Here is a 20493-nt window from a genome sequence, read left to right as displayed (position 1 = left end):
GGCGGCTCTGCGGGGTTATTGTTTTTGCAGTCATTTTCGAGGCTGGGCTATTGTTTCCTCCTGACTCATGGCACCTGTTGAGGGCCTCTTCCTGTCCAGCACACAAACACACTGTGGGGTGGGAGATGGAGTGGGAGATGGATCCGGCACCAACCAGTGCTGTATGTTACAGCAGCCTCGTGGAGGAGGGAACAGCAGAGTTTCAAGGTTGGAGCCTTGTTCTGCCAGCAGCTGGGGACATGGGCAGAGGGACTGGGGACAGGGAGGTGTGCAGGGGAGGGAACATTGCCATATGTTCTGTATGTCTTGCCCTTCAGCATGTCAGACCCGCCAGCTTTCTTGGTGTTACCTTGGTGGCTTCATGGAGTGTACTGCCATGGGCTGCTGTTAGCTGCAGTCTCAGCGTGCTTCTTAGACTTGTTGCTTACTGTTTGTTTTCCTCCCTTTCTCATCTCTTCTTTACGAGTGCTACCACACCACAGCTGGGAAGCCCTGGCTTTGCCCATCTCCATGTTGCAAGGTGACCTTTGGGGCTCTTCTGACCCCAGTCATGTTATGATTCTCTGCGCTGTGCTGGCGTTGGTGCTGCAGTGCTGACGGGAGGAGGGAGCGCTGCGCCTTAGGTGGAACTAAAACATGAAATCTCATCACCTAGGTTTCAGGAAAAATAAACCATGGCTGGATTTAAAACATAGCGGTGAGGAGGAGTGAGGGAGAGAGCCTTTTATGAGCATTGAGAATATTTGTAGCTAAGCAACCAACATCAGCAGGAAGAATAAATCAAAAGTTTCGGGGCTCTGCCTGCCTGCCTTCGAGGGTCAGGAACTGTATTTTCCCTCTTTTAACAAGATTGCCTTCCTTTGAAACATCAGCTATTAGCTACTGCTGGAGGCGGGAGACCGTATTGGATAGACCAGTGGCTTATTGGGGATACTGCCCGAGAAACATAAATGAAAGGACGGAGCAGATCAGCATCTTGCCAAAGGCCGTGTGGTGAGTCAGGCCTCCAGCAGCGTGTGGGAGAATGCTCTCAGAACAGTAAAGTCAGACACATACATAGTATTTTCTGAATATCCCTCTATGAGATCTTCCTACAACTCTCCAAAGTAGCAGCTATAGACTGTATTCCCATTTCACAGCTGGCAAAAGTTGAGCGATGGGATGGCTGTGGTGCTTTGTGTTTGAAATGATGCTTCTGTGGCTTTGCTCGCTTTATATATTTGTGCAGTTCCTGTTGCTTTGGGGCGCTGATCCCAGTTGCTGTGATTGCAGAGTAGAGCTGAGGCACATCAGTCAGAGCAGCTGGGCTCTATTTTCCCTATATTGCACAGCATTCTTCACCAGGTTGCAGCAGAATGCCCAGAAGCAAAGCATTTTGCTTTCAAATATGTTTTATTTATAAAGAGGAAATTTCTCAGAAATGCCAGTGGGAATGACAGCAAATCAAATCCCAGCTGGAGTTTCTCAATGGAGCTTCTTTTTTTTTTAAATACCATCCTATAACCTCAGGGTATTTTCCATCTCTGCTTCTTCTCCCACTTAGCCAAGAAGTGGTTACAGACAGTGCTGTGCTCCGTGCCCTGCTGCCTCCTGTGATCTGCCGGGTTTGGGGCTGTCCCTGCTGCAGGAGAGGCTGAGCCCAGGACCCCGCGCAGCACCACTGGGACACCCCACACAACTGGGCCTTAAACAGACTTACTCCCTGATCAGGAGCTACAGAGACCTCTGAGCCTTCATAGGCACTCATGTTGGTGTTAATTATAAAGCCGGGTGTATTAAGGCCAGATCTCATGGTATTTGTATAGAACTGTGTTCCTAAGCCACATTTATTACTTTAATGAGGGGAATAAGGGTAACCCGTGTGGTCTCGGCCTGCCAGGGACAGCAGGAGGGGCAACTTGGGGGCAGCCGGGGGGCAGCTGTGTGCTGCATGTGTGCACTGCTTGCAGGGCACTGAGCCCCAGCTGTGTCTTTGTGCTCAGAAGGTTATCTTCCTTATCTCAGGAAAAATGTAGTGTCTCAGTTTGTGTGTATTTGTGCTGCTATTTGTATGTTGATCTCTGTTCAGAGCATCCTTATAAAGACAACGAAAGGCATCACATGTAGGAAGGAAGCGGCTGGTTTCTCTGTCGCGCTTCTGATAGAGCTGTAAGCCTGTCTGATGGTGACTGGAGTTACTCAGCTGTGAAAAGCACTTTGGTGTTTTAAAGCTGAGGGTGTCTGTGGCCATTAGCAGCAGCGCTGGCAGAGCACAGCTGGGTGTGGGGCCCATTAGTGCCAGTCCCACCGCTGGGCTCTGGGCAGCAGCTGGTGGTGGCAGAGCTGGGATGGCTGTGGGTGTGCTCAGCACTAACACTGCTGCAGGGTGCTGTCTGGGGGCCGGTAGTGGTGTTAGTATTCATTCAGGATGTATTTTGTTTTTCATATTTGTGAAGTTTCCACTTTTGGAAGTACAGCAAACACACTCTGGAAGCGGCACCGACTATTTTAAGACAATGCACGGGCAGGTGTGAGCTCATATCTCTCATATCTGGAAGGTGCAGCTGGAGGTAACAGAAACCCAAAGCGTTCAGACAGATCTGAGCCTTTTGGATCTGTATTTCTTCTCTCCACCCCCTCTGGGACTGCAGTGGGGTGAAGACTGACCCGTTCCCATCCTGCTCCCATCCCTTCCTGCAGCTCCTGCACTATTCCCACTTCCTGGTGTGTCAGACCACTGCGCAGTGCCTGAGGCTCAGGCTGAGCTGCCGCAGTGCTCCACAGAGATAAGCAGCACATCTCAGGGCCCCAGAGCACTGGGACATGGCCCTGCAGTTCTGCAGTGGGGCTGGGAGGGGGGAGGCAGCTGCTGCCCTACACCTCCACACTGCCCTTCCGGAGCAACACACAGGGCACCTGAGCCAGCCTGCCATCCACCTTCAGTGTCCTTGTGTGAGCTTTCCTATTGCATTTTATGGCTTCTCTCCCTCTGGTCAGCTGAAAGATATTTGATTCCCTCAGCTCCTCTCTGGCTGTGTCTGTCTGCATGGCTCTTTCCATGTGGAAGGCAGTGCCAGGCTTGGGCCACCCGGGTGATTTTTATGGTGAGTGCTTTTCATATCGGTGGTGCCTCCGTGGTAAGTAATGTTGTTCAGTAATAAATTCCCTGAGTTACAGCCAAGCGTGTAGAGCTGCCCCAGCCTGTTTTGCTGTGCGCTGAGCAGACCCGCAGCTCCACACCAGCTATTTGTATGGGGAGGTCTCAAAAGGTAAAAGGAGAACGCAGAATGGTTTGGGATTGGGGTCACTTTGAGCACAAGCAGTGCTGGTGTGCACAGACACATGGAGCTGGGAGGGCTGGGCAGGGATCTGCAGCCCCAGGAGTGGGGTGGGAAGGTCGTGGGGCTCAGGGCTGCTGCTGCTCCCAGGCATATCTCCCCCTGGACATGGGAAGCTGTGTTCTGTGCTTGCTGTGCTGTGTTCCCTGTCCGCTTCCATGCTGCACAGATGCCTCTTTTTCATTATGTTACTGCTTTCTTTTTATTTCCCTTCCCAAAATCACACCCTCTTGTCTTTGGTTTAATTTTTACATTTAATGAAACAGCCCTGTAATTAAATGTTCTTTCACAATTCCCCGGGCAGGGTATCTCATGACAAAAAGCACTCTGATTTTATTATTATTACTAATGCAGAGTAATGAAATGCTTGAATCCTTATCGAGTGCAGTTCGGGGGGTTAATCGTTTCGGTTGGGAGCAGTTCACTCCGTGAGCCGACCTGCTCAGTGCCCAGCCCCGTTCCTTACCTTATTTAGATCTTGCAGCTCTGCTGCTGCGGCCGAGGACACCCGATGCATGTCATTGCACACGTGTTTGTATGAGCATCTGCGTGCTAGCCGGAGTGCTTGGATATATTTGGTTTTCTAGTTCACTGGGCAAACAGCAATAAACTAAATACTGAGAAAGCTGAAAGAGAATAACAGCCTTCCGCTGGGTGCGGGCTGGCAGGATGGACCCACAAAGCACCGCGTGCGGAAAAGCAGACAAAGCCCTAAAAACCAATGAACTCACTGAAATGCCCTTGTTGAAAAATATTTATGTTTCTCAAATTGAACTGCATAAAAAAAGCAAGTCCGGTTACTGTGAATCACTCAGACAGTCCCACATTTCCCTCTTGCTTGCACTATCCATCCTCTCTCCTACCTTTTCTATCTCCAGCCCTGAGCTGCCTCTGTTAATTATTGCCAGGCCTGGGCAGGTACTGACACCTGTGCTCCTGGAATGGCATTTCCCAAAGCCGGGGCAGGTTCAGCTCCAGGAGCGCTGGGCCGGGCATTGCAGCAGTGTCAGAACTGGGTTGGATGGGAGCCCAGAGCTGGGCTCGCTGACCTCCTGCTCTGTGGTGTCTGAGCCTGGCCATGCAAACAGCAGCCATGAGCTGTGAGCATCCAGAGATGGGGCTGCGCATGGCAGGGCCTCTCTAGTGGCTGTCAGTACTGCACCGGTTAAGATGGCAACAGCAAAAATCCTTTGGGACACCAATGTAAAGGCTAAAAGCAGTCACAGTTCAGTATTTAGAGGCTTTATGTATGGAATTGCACATTTCTGGCAAAGGACATCTGCAGCAGACACAGCACTGAGTGCCTCACGACACAGCAGGGTGGGGAGCCTTGCTGGCAAAGCAGGCAGTGCTGAGCAGACCCGAACCTGTGTGTGCTGGAGCTCTGGGAGCTGTAAGGGGACAACTGGCAGCGGGACACAGCATGGGCTGAGATGAGCCCTTCCAAAGCAGGACCTGGGGGCTGTGCTCCAACTCACAGCCATGTCTGTGTGGGACTCTGCACCTCGTGGGGCAGCAGTGCCTCCTGTCCTGCTGTCCCCAGGAGCACAGTGCCTTCTGCTTGACCCCCTGTCTGCTCCCTCTCTGGCCTTTAGGAATGTGAGCTGCCCTGGTCTCGTGGTGCACCCACAGCAGGGGTAAAATGCCTTCTCTCCCCACAGGGCTCAGCAGCAGGAGGAGGCACTGCCCGGTCAGTGAGGGCAGGGAGAGTTGGAGTCACTCAGGGAAAGGGGATGAGTTTGGCTGTGAGTAGCAAGGCACGGGGTCTGGGCTGTTAATCTGTATGTGGGCAGCTGAAGCGTTCCTTCCTCCTGATCATCCCTCACCCTCTCTTTGATCTGAGCTGTACTTTTTCCTGGAGGACTTCCAGCATTCTTGGTGGAGCTCTGAAGCTCCCTTCGTTTCCCCTGTGCAAGCCACATCCCTCAAATTTAGGAAGGATGCTGTGATGATGAGGTGGGATTGTTGTGTTTAAAGCCACTGCTGGATAAACACGTTTGACTTCTTCAGACATTCTCAGTCTCTCTTTGTTCCTACAACAAGCGCAGACAGACAGCAGCACAGCTCTGCATTCAGCTGATAGTTCGCCTTTGTGCAACGTGGAAAATCTTCCCCATAAATGGTTCGAGCTGCGTTGTGGGTCCAGATGGTCTTTGTCCGACAAATTGAGAACTTTTGGCGACCATCATTTCTAGACTGACATGCCAGACAGATCTGTGTGCCAGCAGCATGCTGGGAAGCAAAGGCTGGGCTGGGAAGGGGCCAGCAGCCAGGATGCATCTATTCAGCTTTGGAGCCACAATTTGGCCCCTCCTGGCTGAGGCAGCAGGACAAGGGAGGGAGACCCAGGCAGCCAGCTGCACAGCAGTGCTGCTCTTCCTAAGGACAGCAAGAAAATGCCTTGCTCCTTGCACTTTGCTCCATGCTCCTTGCACTTTGCTCCATGCTCCTTGCTCCATGCTCCTGCTCAGTAGGCTCAGAAGCAAAAAGAGGCTCCTTCATCCCGAGGTGAGCAATCACTTCTCTCCCCTGCAGTAGTAGAAGCCTGACACTACATAACTAGCTGTGAGATGATTCATAAAAAACTAATTTCTAATTTGCCAGAATATAATCCTATTTGATCAGTGTTATTCAGTTCCTCTTTCTTTTAAAATTCAGTGCACTTAACTGTTCTACGAGGGTTTATGAATGTTTAAAAATTGCTTTGTGGTCCCTAAAGTAATTTGACAAGTCTGACAGCTATTGATTAAAAACCTGAAATTATTCAGACTGTGGGATGACTTGAGGGATTAGATAGAAAGTTTTTTTCAAATGTGAAAGGAAATAAGATGTGGGAAAGTAAATATGTTCTGGAATATTTTTGAAAAACCCATTACAACTGTGAAATTAAATTGAAATGAGATACTTCGTGTAGAGATGAAGGAAGTAAACGCTGCCTTTCCTGTTTGGGCATGGGGTAGAACTCAGCACCCAGGTCCAGCTGTGTGTATTTGGGAGATGTGGGTCCTGGACCTGCGCGGTGCAACTGGGCTGAGCACGGTATTCTAAACCCTTGTGCTATATGTGGACCTCGGGTACATTTCAGTGTCAACATTCAGCTTTAGAATGATGAGTGGAAGGAAAGGAGACCTTCACATTTCATTACTGCCAGCACATAGCACACATCCTGTAGCTGTCACTCGCAGCAGGCAGGGATTACCCACAGACCCTGTGCCCCCAAAGTGAAGGAGCCCTAAGGCTGACCCCAGGCACACTTTGAACTTGGCTGCCTATGATTAATTAAGTTTTTCTTTCCTTGAGCCTGATTCGGGTCTTATGCTCAGAATGAAGGATTTAAGTTAAACTCTTGAGAAATTGAAGGACAGTCCTCATCCCCTCTTTTTCCACTCATCCCCTTCACCATCACATGCATGCACACGTGTGGAACAGAGCTGAGAAATCTGGCTCCAAAGGGATTCCTGTCCCCGAATTCCTGTTATTCCTCCTACAGCTGCACCTCAGGAGGATTTTCCTTCCTGCCAGGCTCAAGGTGGCAGTGGGGTACAGCAAACCCTTGGCTAATACTGCCAGAGGTCTGGGCAGCATCGCAATCCTGCATTTATATGAAGAGCAGGAAGGTTTCCACGCAGTTGTGGAGTATCTTTAATTAATTTAATGGCTGAGTTTTGTGGGGTGCTTAATAAACATCCAGTGCTGGGGCACAGGGCTGCCATCGGGGCCCAGTTTGGAGAACATCTCCTGTGCTTCTGACACAGGAGCTGGGAATGGAGGTTACTGATTCTGTAGCACTGCAGGGTTACACAACAGCCCTGAAACTTCACAGCCCTCCCTGGTTAATAGCCATAATGATTATAATAAGAGTTTATTAACCTGCTGGTATTCACAGCCTTCTATACAGGCGGGAAAATGTTGAATAAAACATAAAGAAACCAGAGCAGGTACAATGAAAACACTGATTTCCATTTTGGGGGGTTGTCCTTGCAATGATTTGCCTCATCCAGCAGGCAGCCTGCACCAGGGGCTGCACTGGGAGCACTGTCTTGGCTCTGCCTCCATGTCTCCCACTGCTCTGTAGCCCCCAGCCCACGTCACAGTGACAGTGCTCAGAGACCTGGATGAACCCAGCCTGGGACTGCCCCGACTGGGCTGAAAGTTGCCCTGTGGGCACTGAGCAGGTGCTGCAGCTGCTGCCTGTCCCCAGAACTGCCCAGTGTTTGGACACGGCGTTTTATAGTCCATGTGACAACCTGGTGACTGCTGGCTGCCACTTTCAGTGTTATTTCCACCCTGTAATAGCAGGGCAGCAGTGTACATCACACTGCCAGGGTGGACAGACACCGGCTTAAAGAAATGTGCTGTGTGTGACTGGAGATAGGGAGAAGTGCTAAGAGGAGCAGAATGGATCTATTTCCTTTTTTCTTCCACTTGTTTTGCTGTTAGACCTCAGTGGATGCTGTCGATCCGGAGGGGTGACAGATCTCCACGTGTAGTCAGAGCTAAATAAAACTTCTCAGAAATGTTTCTGCCCATCCCTTAATTAGAATTCTTTAACCCACTTTTCTGGAGGAGAAACAATTGTTTACAGAAAGGAGAATGATCTGACTGAAGGGTGTACAATAATCTGCCCTGAATCTGCTCTGCTGAATTGCACCAAATTAACTTATTTCTCTATATTTGTTCATATACAAAGCATAAATAATTTAGCATCGCGTCTCTCTCTCTGTGAACACAAGAAGCACGCTTGCTGATTTCAGATCAGATGGAGTAGCGATGTTTATTACTCTGATGTTGGGGAATGATTGTTGCATATTTAATATCCCCATAAATAAAAGCCTGGTAGCTGCATTCCCACTTCAGGGATGGGCACACAGCTCCCTCTTAATGCCTCTGATCTGCAGGACTCGCAGCTTTTGTGCAATGAAAGCTGAGGTTTCACTGCCCGGTGAGATGGAGCACGGGAGCTGCAGTGTTGCCCACACAGCCCCACAAAGTCATTGGTGCCTATGGAAACACTCAGAGACTTGCACCGTGTGACAAAGCAAATACCAGGAGAAGTAAAGCAAACCTCATTAAAATAAAGTGGCTGGATGATAAGGTGCATGTTTAACATTCCTTTTAAAAGCAATATTTCTTTTCTTCGTTTTATCTTGCTAATGACCTTAAAAACTGCCTGAAAATATGTTGCAGTAATTGCCGAAGTAGCTGGAGCTTTTTAACATCTTTACAATGAGATCTGAAGGTCTCTGATTGTAGTAAGGTGTATTTTGATGTCACAGGCACATTCAGAGCAGCAGGTGAGCACCCGAGCCAGGCCTGCTCTTCCCTTTCATAGCTGAAATCTCTCCCAAGTGTGGCACAAGCACTGCAGCACTGTGCACTGAGGGCCCCTGTCAGTGTGCGGTGTTGGCACTGCTCTCTGCTGGCCATGGCTGCAGGGTCTCACCCCAACACCTTGCTGCACTCTGTGCTGTTTTCCAGCTTTTCCTCTGACATTTACTGCCATGAAGAGAAACTCTTGTGTGTTCTGTCTTAGTTACTTGCCACAGTGAAGGGAGCAAGGCATTGCATGGCAGTGGAGGAAAGCAAGGGAGGACAAGTGAGCTTTGTCTGTGAACCATTGGCAATCCAAGGTGGTCCCACTCAGTCATGCTGCTGCTCCCTCCGCCTTGGCAGTGCTTGCAGCAAACTGGGATGGCCTGTGAGGAACAGTCTGGATCTCAGTGAGAGCCAGGCCATGTGGCTGTGAGCATGGAGTCCCACAGAGGGCTTGGGGTGAGCACTGCTCCCATGGCCCCAGGTAACAGAGGGCTCTGAGAGGGGCAGCCCTGCAGGCAGCAGCACTGGGTGATGTGTGCAGCAATGGTTGGAGCTCCTTCCTTTGCTGGAGCACACCCATCTAATTTGCTCAGCATTCCAAAAGCGAGTTAATAACTATTTTTACCTCTATTCGCATTTCTCACGTACTTATAAACCTCTGTTGATGTGCATCTCGACAAGCCAGGCTGCAGTTGTGATGCTGAAAATCTCAAACCTGTCACGGAGTGAGGCGAGGATAAAGGAAGAAAACAACTTAGATAAAAGAGCGATGGCCTCAGAAATGCTGCATGTGGCACAGTTCCCAAGCCTCAGAGAGACTTATTAATTTGCATCATGGAAATGTTTATGGTGCACAACTCAAGTGACTTCCTGGCCCCACTTGGGATCTCACTGGCTTTCAGAGGAAGCTGCTTTCACATTTCTACAGTCAAAAGCATTCAAAAGCATTTTTGTTCCTTAAATTATGAGATGTTACAGGGAAGGCACGTGTCAAAGATAGGCCAAGGCTGTATTAGCGATTGCACATCAGCCCAGTGCAGGTTTTAATGGCTTCTTCCAGACAATGTGCTCAGCCTTAGATTAAACATTCTGTGCTTCGCCGCATCCCTGTGGCTCTCATTCTGGGCAGGAAGATGGCCCACGTTGGGCTCTGACTGATGTGTCACAGCCGTGCGCTTGGAACGCGCCTGTGGGTTTCCTCCCTGAGTTTCCTTCCAGTTCTATTTTCCTTTAAACAAGACAATTACATCGCTCGTTGCTAAAATAAAAACACAAGGGGAGTGAAGTGATTCATCTTTCCGAGCAGTTTGGCTAAAGAGTATCATTAATGAAACACAGGGAGGATCGTTTATGCTTTGGAAGCTGTGCTCTGTCCCAGACAGGCTGCTCGGGAGGGGAGGCCGCTGCAGCAGCCTGTACAGAAAGCAAGGAGACACTTTCACCCCTCTAATGTCGTTATTAAAAAATAAATAAATGAAATGAACTAAAAATCCAATCCTTCGCAAACCATGGTGAGGAGATGCTTGGCAGCTTCTCCAAAGCTGTGTATCTGCTGCATGGCAGCTGCTAACACAGCTGGGTTCTGCAGATCACGCAGGTTGGGGAGTGCAGAGCATTTAACCCGGCCCTCATCCCGCGGAGCGCTGGTTTGTGTCATCCCAATGGCCCCAAGGCAGCCACACGGAGCTGCATTGGCTGCGCCTTCCTGAGCGTCCAGAGGAGAGGTGAAGAAATCACGGAACGTTTTTCTTGCTTGGCAGTTGTTTTCATTTCTCTGCAGCCTGCTCTGTGTCAGCGCATTGCGTGTCCCGCCCCTTGCATGCCGAATGCAGCGGTTTGACTTGCTGTCCTCCTGCTCTGTAAATGGGATCTGACCAGAGGTTATGGAGTGACTCAGTCACTGATTGTGCCCAGCTTCTCATCAGCAGCCCCGGTCTGTCCGTGCCGTTCCTGTTGACAAGCTGATGGTTTCCTAATGGACAGAAAGCCTGGCGCCACAGCCATGTGCGCAGCCTCACAGCCGGGCCTGGAGCATCGGCAGCACGTGATCCCCCTGCGGGACCATCCTCCATGTGTGCCCGGCTCCATGGAGCTCACAGCAATTGCATTAGGGGGAGGACGAGGGCAGAGAGCTACAGATGCAGCACAAACAGGGAGAAGTAACTGCAGAGCTGGGAGTAGGAAAATGGAGCTTTGTGCCTCTATTTCTGCAATGTGAAGCACTCTCAGTGCCTGGGCAGTTCTGTCTGCAGCACCTGGCAGTGGTCGGGCTTCAGGCCTAGCAAGGGAAGGACACACAGGGCAGCTCTGGTTACATCACACGTGTTTTTTAAATGGCTCCAGTTGTGTTTCGAGGCCATTTTAGGATTTTGTGCTTCCTGCTGATAGCAGTGGCTTGTGGCTCTTGTTTGTGATGGCAAGCGAGAGGCAGCTGGGGCTGGCTGGGCTGGGCTGGACTTTGCTTCCCCGTGTTTACAGCACAGTTGTCATTTGGGAGCTAACCTGCTGCTTTCGGCTTTGATCGGCCAAAATGGTTCACAGAGACCTTCAGGCCGGGAGGGGAGGAGGCACAGAGCACTTCCAGGTGAGCCTGAGCCATGCAGTCACTGCAGTGCTTGGGGAGCTCTGGGAGCCCACCAGCAGGCTGGGCTGGGCTGGGCAGGGCAAAGTGAGGGCACTGGGGTGAGGGAGGAACCCGCAGAGCTCAGCACTGTGCTTTGGGCTGTTTGAGCTCAGAACCACCACAGCATTACGCACTTCATTGCCCGTTCTGGAAGAGCTTCCTTGTGCTCGCTGTCCATGGGCTGGGTTAGCCGTAGTGGTGCAATCAGTGCGGCCTCGTGAGCTCAGGCGGATTGCAATTTTGTTAATGAGTGCACACACTGGGCCTGTCTGCTCCCAGGGATTGGGGCTAAGCTTAGCATCTGTCGCAGGAAGACAGAGTGGTTCCATGGCACTGACACAGCAGCAGTTGCAGGGGTGGGGAGAGGGCTGCTGGCTGGAAGAACAAGGATTGGTGGAGTGGGTGTTTTAAGAAATAAAATGCAACAACGAAACCCAAACCCCACGTTTCGAGATCAAAATTTAAGGCTAGAAATGTTTTGAACTCTCTTGGAAGAAAGTAAAATAGAAATGTAGGTTTTCTGCTGAGCAGATGTAACCCATCAGAGCTGGGGAAGCGCACAGCAGAGCGGATGGGCAGAACCAGGGCTGGGAGCAGAGCCCACACTGTCTGCAGCAAAAGATGGCCCCGTGCAGCCACACTCATCTGAACTCAGTCCTGTTACACAGCTCAGGCTCTCAGTGTAGTTTCTAAGTGGTTTTAACTCTTCTTGTCACTGGCTCAGGCTAATGGCCTAAGTTTATACACTTAGTTTATACGAGTTTATACACTGAGAACGAGGTAAAAGTAAAGGTGAGAAGGCACAGCTGTACCTCCCCATTACCTGGGGCAGAGTGAGTGTGGGGGCTGTGTGCTGACCCTGAGTACCCGCTGCAAGGGGAAGGCCTGCCAGATTATCCATGTAAAAATTATACACTGACACAACATTGCGCACCAAAAGAGCCATTTTTGCAATGAAGATGAGCTGGAGTTTAATTTAGTTAATAACCGAGGCAAGTTAATCCTGTTCGGACAAGGATCAAACCAGTTTCAGTGCATCTGTGTCAGTGCTTTGCATCTGTCTAACTAGATAGATTTAAAATAACTTGGTTATAAAAGGAAATTGTTTGTACTGTGCAGCTTCTGAGCCAGGGATCAGGCCTGGCTGCACTCCCACCACCACCCCAGCACACAGAGAATCCTGGGTCAGCCCGCTGCCCTGGGCTGCTGCCTGCAGAAGGAGACAGAGGTACCGTGTTCTCCTTTTGAAGCTCCTATGTTGGTAATGGCAATGGGAGGTTGTTATACTTGTTAGCTTTTGTTATCACACACGACTATTTAAAAAGACAGCTGAGAACGAATGTAGACTTCAGCTTTCATCTCTCCAAGGGAAGATGAGATCTCTCCAGCCCTGTCTGCTCTCTGGCCTGGGGGGCACGTGGGAGCTGATGTGTGTCCCCACTGCAGCACAGCCCTGCAGCCCGGCTCCAAACCCCAGGCACAGTGGGAGGGTGGGGGGGGCTGGCTGCAAGGACAACAAGCAGGGCTGGCAAGGGATGTGACATTGCCAGCCTGAGTGGTGGGCAGGAGGCAGGGCTGCAGCTCCAGAGCAGCCAGCAGTGCTGCTCAGCATCCTCTGTTAGTGACATTACTCAGAGACTGAGACTTTTTACTTCAGAGGTCTGATTTAGACATGTACATCTTGCTGGCCCCATGGCTAGTTCTGTCGTGCCAGGTGCTAAAAGGCACGCTCCATGGAGACATCCACAATTGCAAACACATTCAGAGCCCTCAGTTCACTCTCCTTGGCTTTGATGAGAGCCACATCCTCCCTCCCCTGCAGTGTGCTGTCCTGACTGCATTTTGAAATCACAAGCCATGGATCTCCTTGGACACTGAGCATCCTGTGCTCCCAGCTTTGGGGAGCCAGGCCCTGCCCTCCTGCCCGTATGCTCACAGCTGGCTCCTCAGAGCAGCTGGCAGCAGTGGCACTGTGTCACAGCCTGTGTCCAGCGCTGGGAAATGGGCACAGAGGGGCACAGTGAGAGCACTGCACCTTCCTTTCAGTCTGCATGCTCTCGGTGTCACTGTGATGCTTTATCTGCTCTTGCTGTACAGAGATTTGTATGAAATCATTTCTAGTCCATTGAAGTAGTTTTCAGAGATTAATCTTTCAAAGCATTAGCATTGATTCCTGCATGTGCGTGCCCTCCTCTGGTCTCTATCCAGGGGGAGATGCATTATCCGAGTTGGAGGAAAGCTCACTTGTCCTAATTTATTGAAAAAATAACTTCAGGTTTAAAATGGGGCTGTCATTTATGAACACAGTTCAATCTGTTCTTCACTCCTGCGCCTTCGCTCTGACCTTTTCCGTATCTGAAATACTCTGGGCTGTGCGCCGTGTTCATTAGTTTAACTTCTGGGAGGGAGCAGCAGGTGTGGGCTGTGGATAAGGGCTGCGTGCAGGCTTGGCTCCGTGCTTATCCACGTATCCCTGGCTGGCTGCAGCAGTTTGATTGGGGGCAGTGCCAGGATTTTTACTTTTTAGGAGTTTTTTACAGTTATTAAGTTTGAATAACAATTCTAATATGGGCTCTGGAAGGAGCTGCCCCTGCCATTGCGTGAAGTACGCAGTGCTGATACTGGCACTTGTAAAGGTGAGAAAGGTGAGAAACAGCCCAGCCTTGGTGGAGTGACAAATGCAGGGAGAGCAATAAAAACTGGGAGGTGATCTGTAAAGATATTTGTCCTTCTGCCTGTGAGTCTGAGCACAGATGAGGACTGCAGTCAGGACCTGTAGGCTTTGTGGTGCAAAGGCTCTTCCTGAGGTCAGGTCCTGTCAGGTGGGACTGCACAGCTCTGCCTGCAGGCGTGTCTCCCTGCTCAGGGGCTTGGGATGCTTTTAAAGAACCTTTTCCTAACTGAGTTTCTTTAAGAGCATCATTCAGTCTCCGAGGTCAGTTAGAAGCCATTAAACCGAGGCCGTTATATACGCCAGCGTTGTTAGAGGGACAAATGCAAACAAAGTGCTGTTTGGATGCTAAGATGTATTTGCGTGTCGGGCTCAGAGCCGTGCGCTGTTGGCACCTCTCTGTAGTTTGGATTTGAAATTCAAAACCTGAGTCCTGCAGACATTTCTTGGCTCACATTGCTGGGAGCGTTAAGTGGTGTCTCCCAAGCGCGACTAATAGCGCAGGGTGATATTGGATGTTTGTGGGAATGGGACTTCACGGAAAGATTTATAAAGACCTGCAGCTAATAGCAGGGCTGTGGTGTCACTGAAACCTCCAGGAAGGGCAGCAGTGTGTCAGTGACTGTGGGCTCTGCTGATTACATTCCTAAGGAAAGGCCAGAACTTGTTCAGGAGAGCAGAAGGGTGAAGTTAATGATGGGCAGAGAGAGAAGCTGCCTGGCCCAGATGCTCTGTCTGGCTGCACCAGCACTGGTCAGAGGTCTCATATTCCTTCCATGTACTGTTGGGTATGGAGCCTGACCTCAATGTTTTCTAAGCTTTATTTGTTGGTTTGGTTGTTGTTTTGGTTTTTTTTATTTAAAATTTGGAATACATTTGGGCAATCACCCACCCTTCCATTTCTTACTCTTCAAGGTCATTAGGGAGCCTGGCTGAAAGCAGCCTGGCCATAAAGCAGCGGCTTCACAGCTAATAAAAGTGAGAGCTGTCTGGGTTTAATGGCTGCAGGAGGTGAGCACAGCAGGGGGCTGGGAGTGCCCCATGGCCTTAACACGGGGCCAGGAAGGCAGCGCTGTGATACCCGCGGGCCCCAAAGCCCAGGAGAATGGAGAGGGTGGGAATGAGTGCCCTGCATGGCAGACACACAAGTCAAACACAGCACGGTCCATGGGCAGCAGTCAGTGTTTGTGTCACACAACACAACAACTGTGCACCAACAGAGCAACCGGGTGGGATGTCAGTGCTGGGCCATGGGATATTCACTGAGCAGAGCTGTGCTGCCCAGCAGTGCTGCTCCCAGCACATCTGGCTCCTGCTGAAGGCCAAAGACGCGTGGTTTGCTTTTGCCGCTTCCTTCCAGACTGTCTTAATAATGTGTCCAAATGTGCAAAAGGAAATACTCCAGAGCCGGGCTGTGGGGAGGACGTGGGTTCTCTCTTTTCCTGCTGCCTTTGCTCTCCACCCACTGCATGTGTGAGGCTCGTTCCAAAGTTCAGGTTCTGCATTTTTACGCCTTGCCAAAGAGATAAAGCGCTCAGTAAAACTGTAACTTGACCTTAACGCTTTGCCGCAGTGAGGGAGACGCTGCGCTGAAGGGAAGGAGGGCAGCGCCTCGGGGGGCTGCGGGCCGGGGATGGGGCCGGATGGTGACGGCCCAAAGGCTGGGAGCTGAGGGCGGCCGGGAGCTGCTGAGCCGGAGCCGGGTTGGCACGTCCTGGATTTTTGCTCGGCTGCACAAAGGACCCCTGTGCTGCTGCTGCAGATTGGAGAGCGAAACGATTGACTGAAGCCGCCTGTTATTATTTTTGGCTACTCCAGCCATGTATCAAAAACCTGACGCTGGGTTGATGCTGGTGCCCTACTTTATAGAAGCCTTGAAAAGCAGATCGAGGACAGCGAGCTTGTCTTTGTGCCTGGCATCTGCCAGCAAAGGGTGAGCGAGCTTCAAACCGCTGCCGGGGGGAGAGGGGGGCGGCAACACGCGCTGCTCCACGTGCTCGGTGCGGGGCTCTGCCTGCGGGACGGGGCTGAGCTGCGGGGTGGGAGGCACCGCCCGTCCCGGTGGGCCCCGGCCGCGTCCCCTGGGCACGGTGGGGAGCGGCCCGACCCGCAAGGGAGAGAAAGACCCCGCCGGCATTAGGTGATAGAAGAGCTCCGCGTTATTCGTGTGCGACATGATTGCCGCCCTTCCTTCGAGCTTTTGGGACCCCGCAGCCCCAGCTCTGCCCGCTGCTGGCTCCTGGGGCGCTGCCTGCCCAGCCCCGGACCCCGCTGCACCCACATCGCTCCGGGGAACCGCTCCGGCATCTTTCTAACGAGGGACACTTCCCTCTGCTGTCCTCGCCCCGATGGCGACCGGCAGCGGCTGCCAGGTGCACGAGCCGGAGGATTGATGGCTTGCTGCAGACGTGGACGGTAGCCTTTGAGGAGTGGAAAAGGAAGCAGCCGTAAATAACAGCCGGGGGACGGTGCCATGCGGTGGTTTTTCATTTGCTCGATAGCCCCTATTCGTTCTCTATGAGTAATGGAGGCACCTGAAAACGGCAGGACATCGGCAGCCCGGCTGCGGGCGGGGTGAGGACGGGCCGGCCAGGAGCGGAGCATGCCGTGCGGCTCGGGCTCTGTTCGGGCCGCGGGGCGGCCGCACTTCACCCCCCCCGGGGGCGGCGGGGGCAGAGAGCCCCGCACGGTCCGCCCGAGCCTCGGCCGCAGCCCGCAGGTGGGAGCGGGAGCCCGCGGGCCATGGCTCGCGCCGGGTGCTGCTGCAAACGCTCCTGCGTGCTGTGGATCGCGCTGCTGCGGAGGTCAGTGCCCGCCTCGGCGATGCGATGGGGGACAGGAACGGGCGGCGGAGCGAACCGGGCGGCGCTGCGTCCTCCTGCCCGGTGCCCGTCCTTGGCGCTGGGGGTGGCGGCCGGGGAAGGAGCGCGGCGGTGCCGGGCTCTGCGCAAACTGAGGCTCGCGGAGCCGCGGAACCGCCGATGTTCCCCCCCCCCGGCAACCCGGCGCTCCGGGAGCCCGCGGTGAGCGCAGCCGTGGGGCGGCAGCCGTGGGGCCGGGCCCGCCGAGCGCGGAGGGGCGGGAGGGCAGCGCGGGGCGGGGCGGCCGAGCCCGAGCCCGAGCCCGAGCCCGAGCCCATCCCCGACGGCCGTTCGGGCAGGGCCGGCTCAGCTCCGGGCTCCGGCGGAGCTGCTCCCGGGGCCGGCGGGGAGCGGGGGCGGCGGGCCCGGGGCGCTCTGCCCAGCTACAGCGCAGCCAATCCGGCGGCACCGGCAGCGGCTGCCGAGCGGGGCGGGGCGGCGAACGGAGCGGGGAGCGCGGCATGGGGCGGCCGGAGCCGAGCGGAGCGGCGGAGCCGGGCCCGGAGGGTGAGCGGAGCGTAGGGGGCGGCTGCGAGCGGATACGGGGACGGGGGTGCACGCGTGAGGACGCGGCTGTGTGTGTGCGGACGTTGTTGTGTGTGTGCGGACGTTGTTGTGTGTGTGCGGACGCGTCTTTGCGCCGGGCGGCTCCGAGTCGGGCCGCCCCGGGAACGGCCGCAGGGGCCGCGGTGTCGGGGCGGGTCCCCCCCCATCGCCGCCGGAGATCGACCCGAGCGGAGCCGCCCCTCCCCGCTGGGCACCGCGCGGGGCAGCGCCCGGACAGCGCCGGAGGCCGCTGGGGCTGCGATCAGAACCGCGCAGTGTGTGTGTTCCGAACCGCGCACTGTGTGCCTGCCGAACCACGCACTGTGTGTGTTCCGAACCACGGACTGTGTGTGTGCCGAACCGCGCCGTGCCCGCCGCCTGCAGCCCGACCCCAACCCGCGCCTCTGCGCCGAGCGGTTATTTTTAGCAGCTCCGTCCGTGAGTCTGTGTGCGAAGAATTTGTTTTCATCATTATTTATTAAGACACAGTCGCTGCTTTAGGCAGCGGCCCGATGCTGCGGACGGGGATCGCGGCTTCGGTTCGCGCTGTTAATCCGGAGGGGAAAGATCCCGCTTTGCTTTTTTCCTTCGGGTTCAGGTTCTGTCTCTCGTGTTACCCCGAGCTCAGCTGTGCCCGGCTCAGATCAGCGCCCCGCCCTCCTCCAGCTGCCGGTGCCGTTGGGGGCGGTTGGGCCGGCGGGGCAACGCTCGGCTGCACCCGGTGCCGTGACACCGCTGGGCTCCGAGCGGCTCCGCTGTGCCACCCGATGCGCCCCTTGTCTGCAGACACAGCGCTGTTAATGGATGCTGCTGTAGGCTCATGTGCTGAGGAGTGGTCGTGTTGTGTATAGAAGTGTTGATTGCTGCTGAGGAAGGGAAGCGATGGTGCCAGTCTGCTCTCGGAAGGAGGGAGAAGTTGCTTCTCTAACGCGTTTGGTTATTGAAACTCAAGTGGTGTTTTGGAGCCCCGTGGATTTCTTGCTCTTGTGCCATTTTGCTGCTGCAGTTTCCCTCCCGCTGCACGTTGCACACCCAGCACCGTGCCCAGGTGTGTGTCACAGGTGGAACATCCTTCAGCTGGCAAAAAAACACATGGAATCTGGTCAGAGCTGCCAAAGTCCTCCCGAATGTAATTAAAGCTGCTGCCGGCTGAAACTGAGAGCAGCCTGCAAACAAGGGCAGGCGTTAATAAGTTTAATTACACGTCCGTTGTGCTGCACAGTGAAGGTGTTGCATTGGGTTCGTCACTGTGACACAATGAGCTGCCCCGGGAGCCTGAAGGCTGCAGCACCTCCATGGGGGATCAGGGTGGGCAAACAGCAGTGCTGTGCTGGCAGGATGTGTGCAGTGCATGCGGTGCATGCAGGGCCTCAGCCGCACGCTCAGGAAGGAGCTGGGTTTGCTGCTCCTCTGGGAGCGTGTGAGTTCCGCCGTGCTGCTCCTCCCAGTTCTTCCCATAACATCACTTTGGTGTTTGTTTGTCGAATGGAAGCAACGCGTTCGGGATGGAATGGCTGAGAACTGCAGCGGTGGCCGGGAGGTCAGTGGGAGGCAGCGCTGTGTCACATCCGTCCCCAGGAGGTGGGACGTGGCCCTGTGCTGGGCTGTCAGCAGTGCAGGGCAATTCCTGCAGCACAGCTCCATGGGGCTGCGACGTCCCTCAGTCTGCTGCTGCTCCACGGTGGAATAGAAGGAGATTGAAGCAAAGCTGTTGTTTTTTCTCCCCGCGTTTTTGCTGTACACGTTGTCTGCTCCCCGCTGACTCCTGTGCTCGGTTCCGCCTTTCAGAAATATTGGGAATGTTTCCATCACAAACCACAGGAGCCAGCAGCTGTGTGGGTTCAGGCAGGTGAGGTCCTGAAATGCAAACTGACGGGGCTGCCCCTCGGAGGGCTTGTCTTCACAAGAAAGCAATTCTGGAAGCAGACTGGATAAGTTGAACACACAACTCTGGGTTAACCCGGTGCAGCCATGACTGGGGTTGTGCTGCTGTCAGCCCCATGACACCTGGCAGCGCTTCTGGTGGCTCCTGATGGAAGCAGTGGGGTGGGGGTGCATCTCTGCTCAGTAACGTTTTGTGACTCTTATTATTTAGAGCAGCAATCCTCTCTCATTGCTCTTAGGCAGTAAACCGCTCCCTTTAATAACCAGAGCCTGCCTGCCTCTGTGTATGGCTCTCAGGTCAGTGCCAGTAGCAGCAATGTTATTTCTCTTTGGAACTAATGTGGTGTTTTATGAGATATATATATATATATATATATATATTTCCCCTCCTTCGTTTCCACTGAACTTTAGGCATGTAGAAAAGGATTACAATATACAATAAGGCCTGTGGCAAAGGAACTGCGTGTGCCGCTTGGAAGGAGGGATCCTGCTGTGAGATGTCTCTGGGCAGCTGTCTGTTCCCACCGTATTAGAACAAAGGTGTAAGGACTGGATCTATCAGCTCACACAAGCCGGGATGCTGTATTATTATTCCTGCACTTCTCGGCCAGCAGCTGTGTGCACTGAGCCCTGCACACCTTAAGGATTGCTGCAGGAGGGGCTGGGCTGTGGGTGCTGCTCTGGGACTGCAGGGAGCCACGTCCTGCCTGGCCCTGGGTGGGCTGAGGGGTCCTGGGCTGGGCAGTGCCATCTCCATGAGCTGGGGGCAACCTGCGGCCTGGGCAATGGGAATGTGGGAGCTGGGACAGACAGCAAACAGCTTCCAGGAAATGGCTCGTGCTGCGGATGTCCGGTTCCTCACTAACAGCCATGGGAAATGTTTTCTCCTCTGGGTCAGAGTGTGAAGATGTGAGGACTCGGTGTCCTTCCCTGCCCTCGCTCCCTGCTGTGCTCCCCAGGGCCCAGCCATTGCGCTGACATCATGGCACCAGGCCCAGCACCAGGCCTGCGCTGGGAGCCTCTGGCAGAGAGACCTCAGCCTTCCTCTGGGGTCTCAAACAAGAGCCCCTAATGCCTGGCACCTGCTTGTTTAAGGACACCCAGAGGCGTGTGTGGATTATGGAGGGGTAGAAATAAAATGTTTGTTGAATGTGGAGAGCATAATGTGCCCTGAGAAGCTCCTGCGTGGTGGTTCTTTGTGCTGCACATCTGCACTCCCACCCTTGGCCTTGCAGCTGCAGTAATTCTGGATGAAAAACACCCTTGGTTTGTTTT

At 53.5% G+C, this 20493-nt stretch overlaps 1 protein-coding gene across 18 annotated transcripts in view; it reads left to right on the top strand.

The window, feature by feature from the left end:
* DAB2IP (DAB2 interacting protein) overlaps positions 1 to 20493 on the top strand; it is a 155657-nt gene that overhangs the window by 98497 nt on the left and 36667 nt on the right. Inside the window, exon 1 of one of the 18 annotated variants that reach the window (XM_085520868.1) lies at positions 11158 to 11217. The exons of 13 other annotated variants lie outside the window; for them this stretch is intronic. Coding sequence is in view for 3 of the 5 variants with exons in the window: in XM_015878982.2 (XP_015734468.2) it covers positions 15748 to 15860 (113 nt within the window). In the remaining 2 variants the exon portion in view is untranslated. Of the gene's footprint in view, positions 1 to 11157; positions 11218 to 15459; positions 15861 to 16595; positions 16732 to 17039; positions 17296 to 19081; positions 19184 to 20493 lie in introns of those variants that run through there. 4 more of the 18 variants (XM_015878982.2, XM_015878983.3, XM_015878986.3 and 1 more) reach the window with 4 other exon arrangements.

The sequence above is a fragment of the Coturnix japonica genome, chromosome 21 (assembly GCF_054131305.1).
Source record: "Coturnix japonica strain WE chromosome 21, WE-NBRP24, whole genome shotgun sequence".
NCBI lineage: Eukaryota > Metazoa > Chordata > Aves > Galliformes > Phasianidae > Coturnix > Coturnix japonica.
This window is presented reverse-complemented; position numbering and strand designations above follow the sequence as displayed.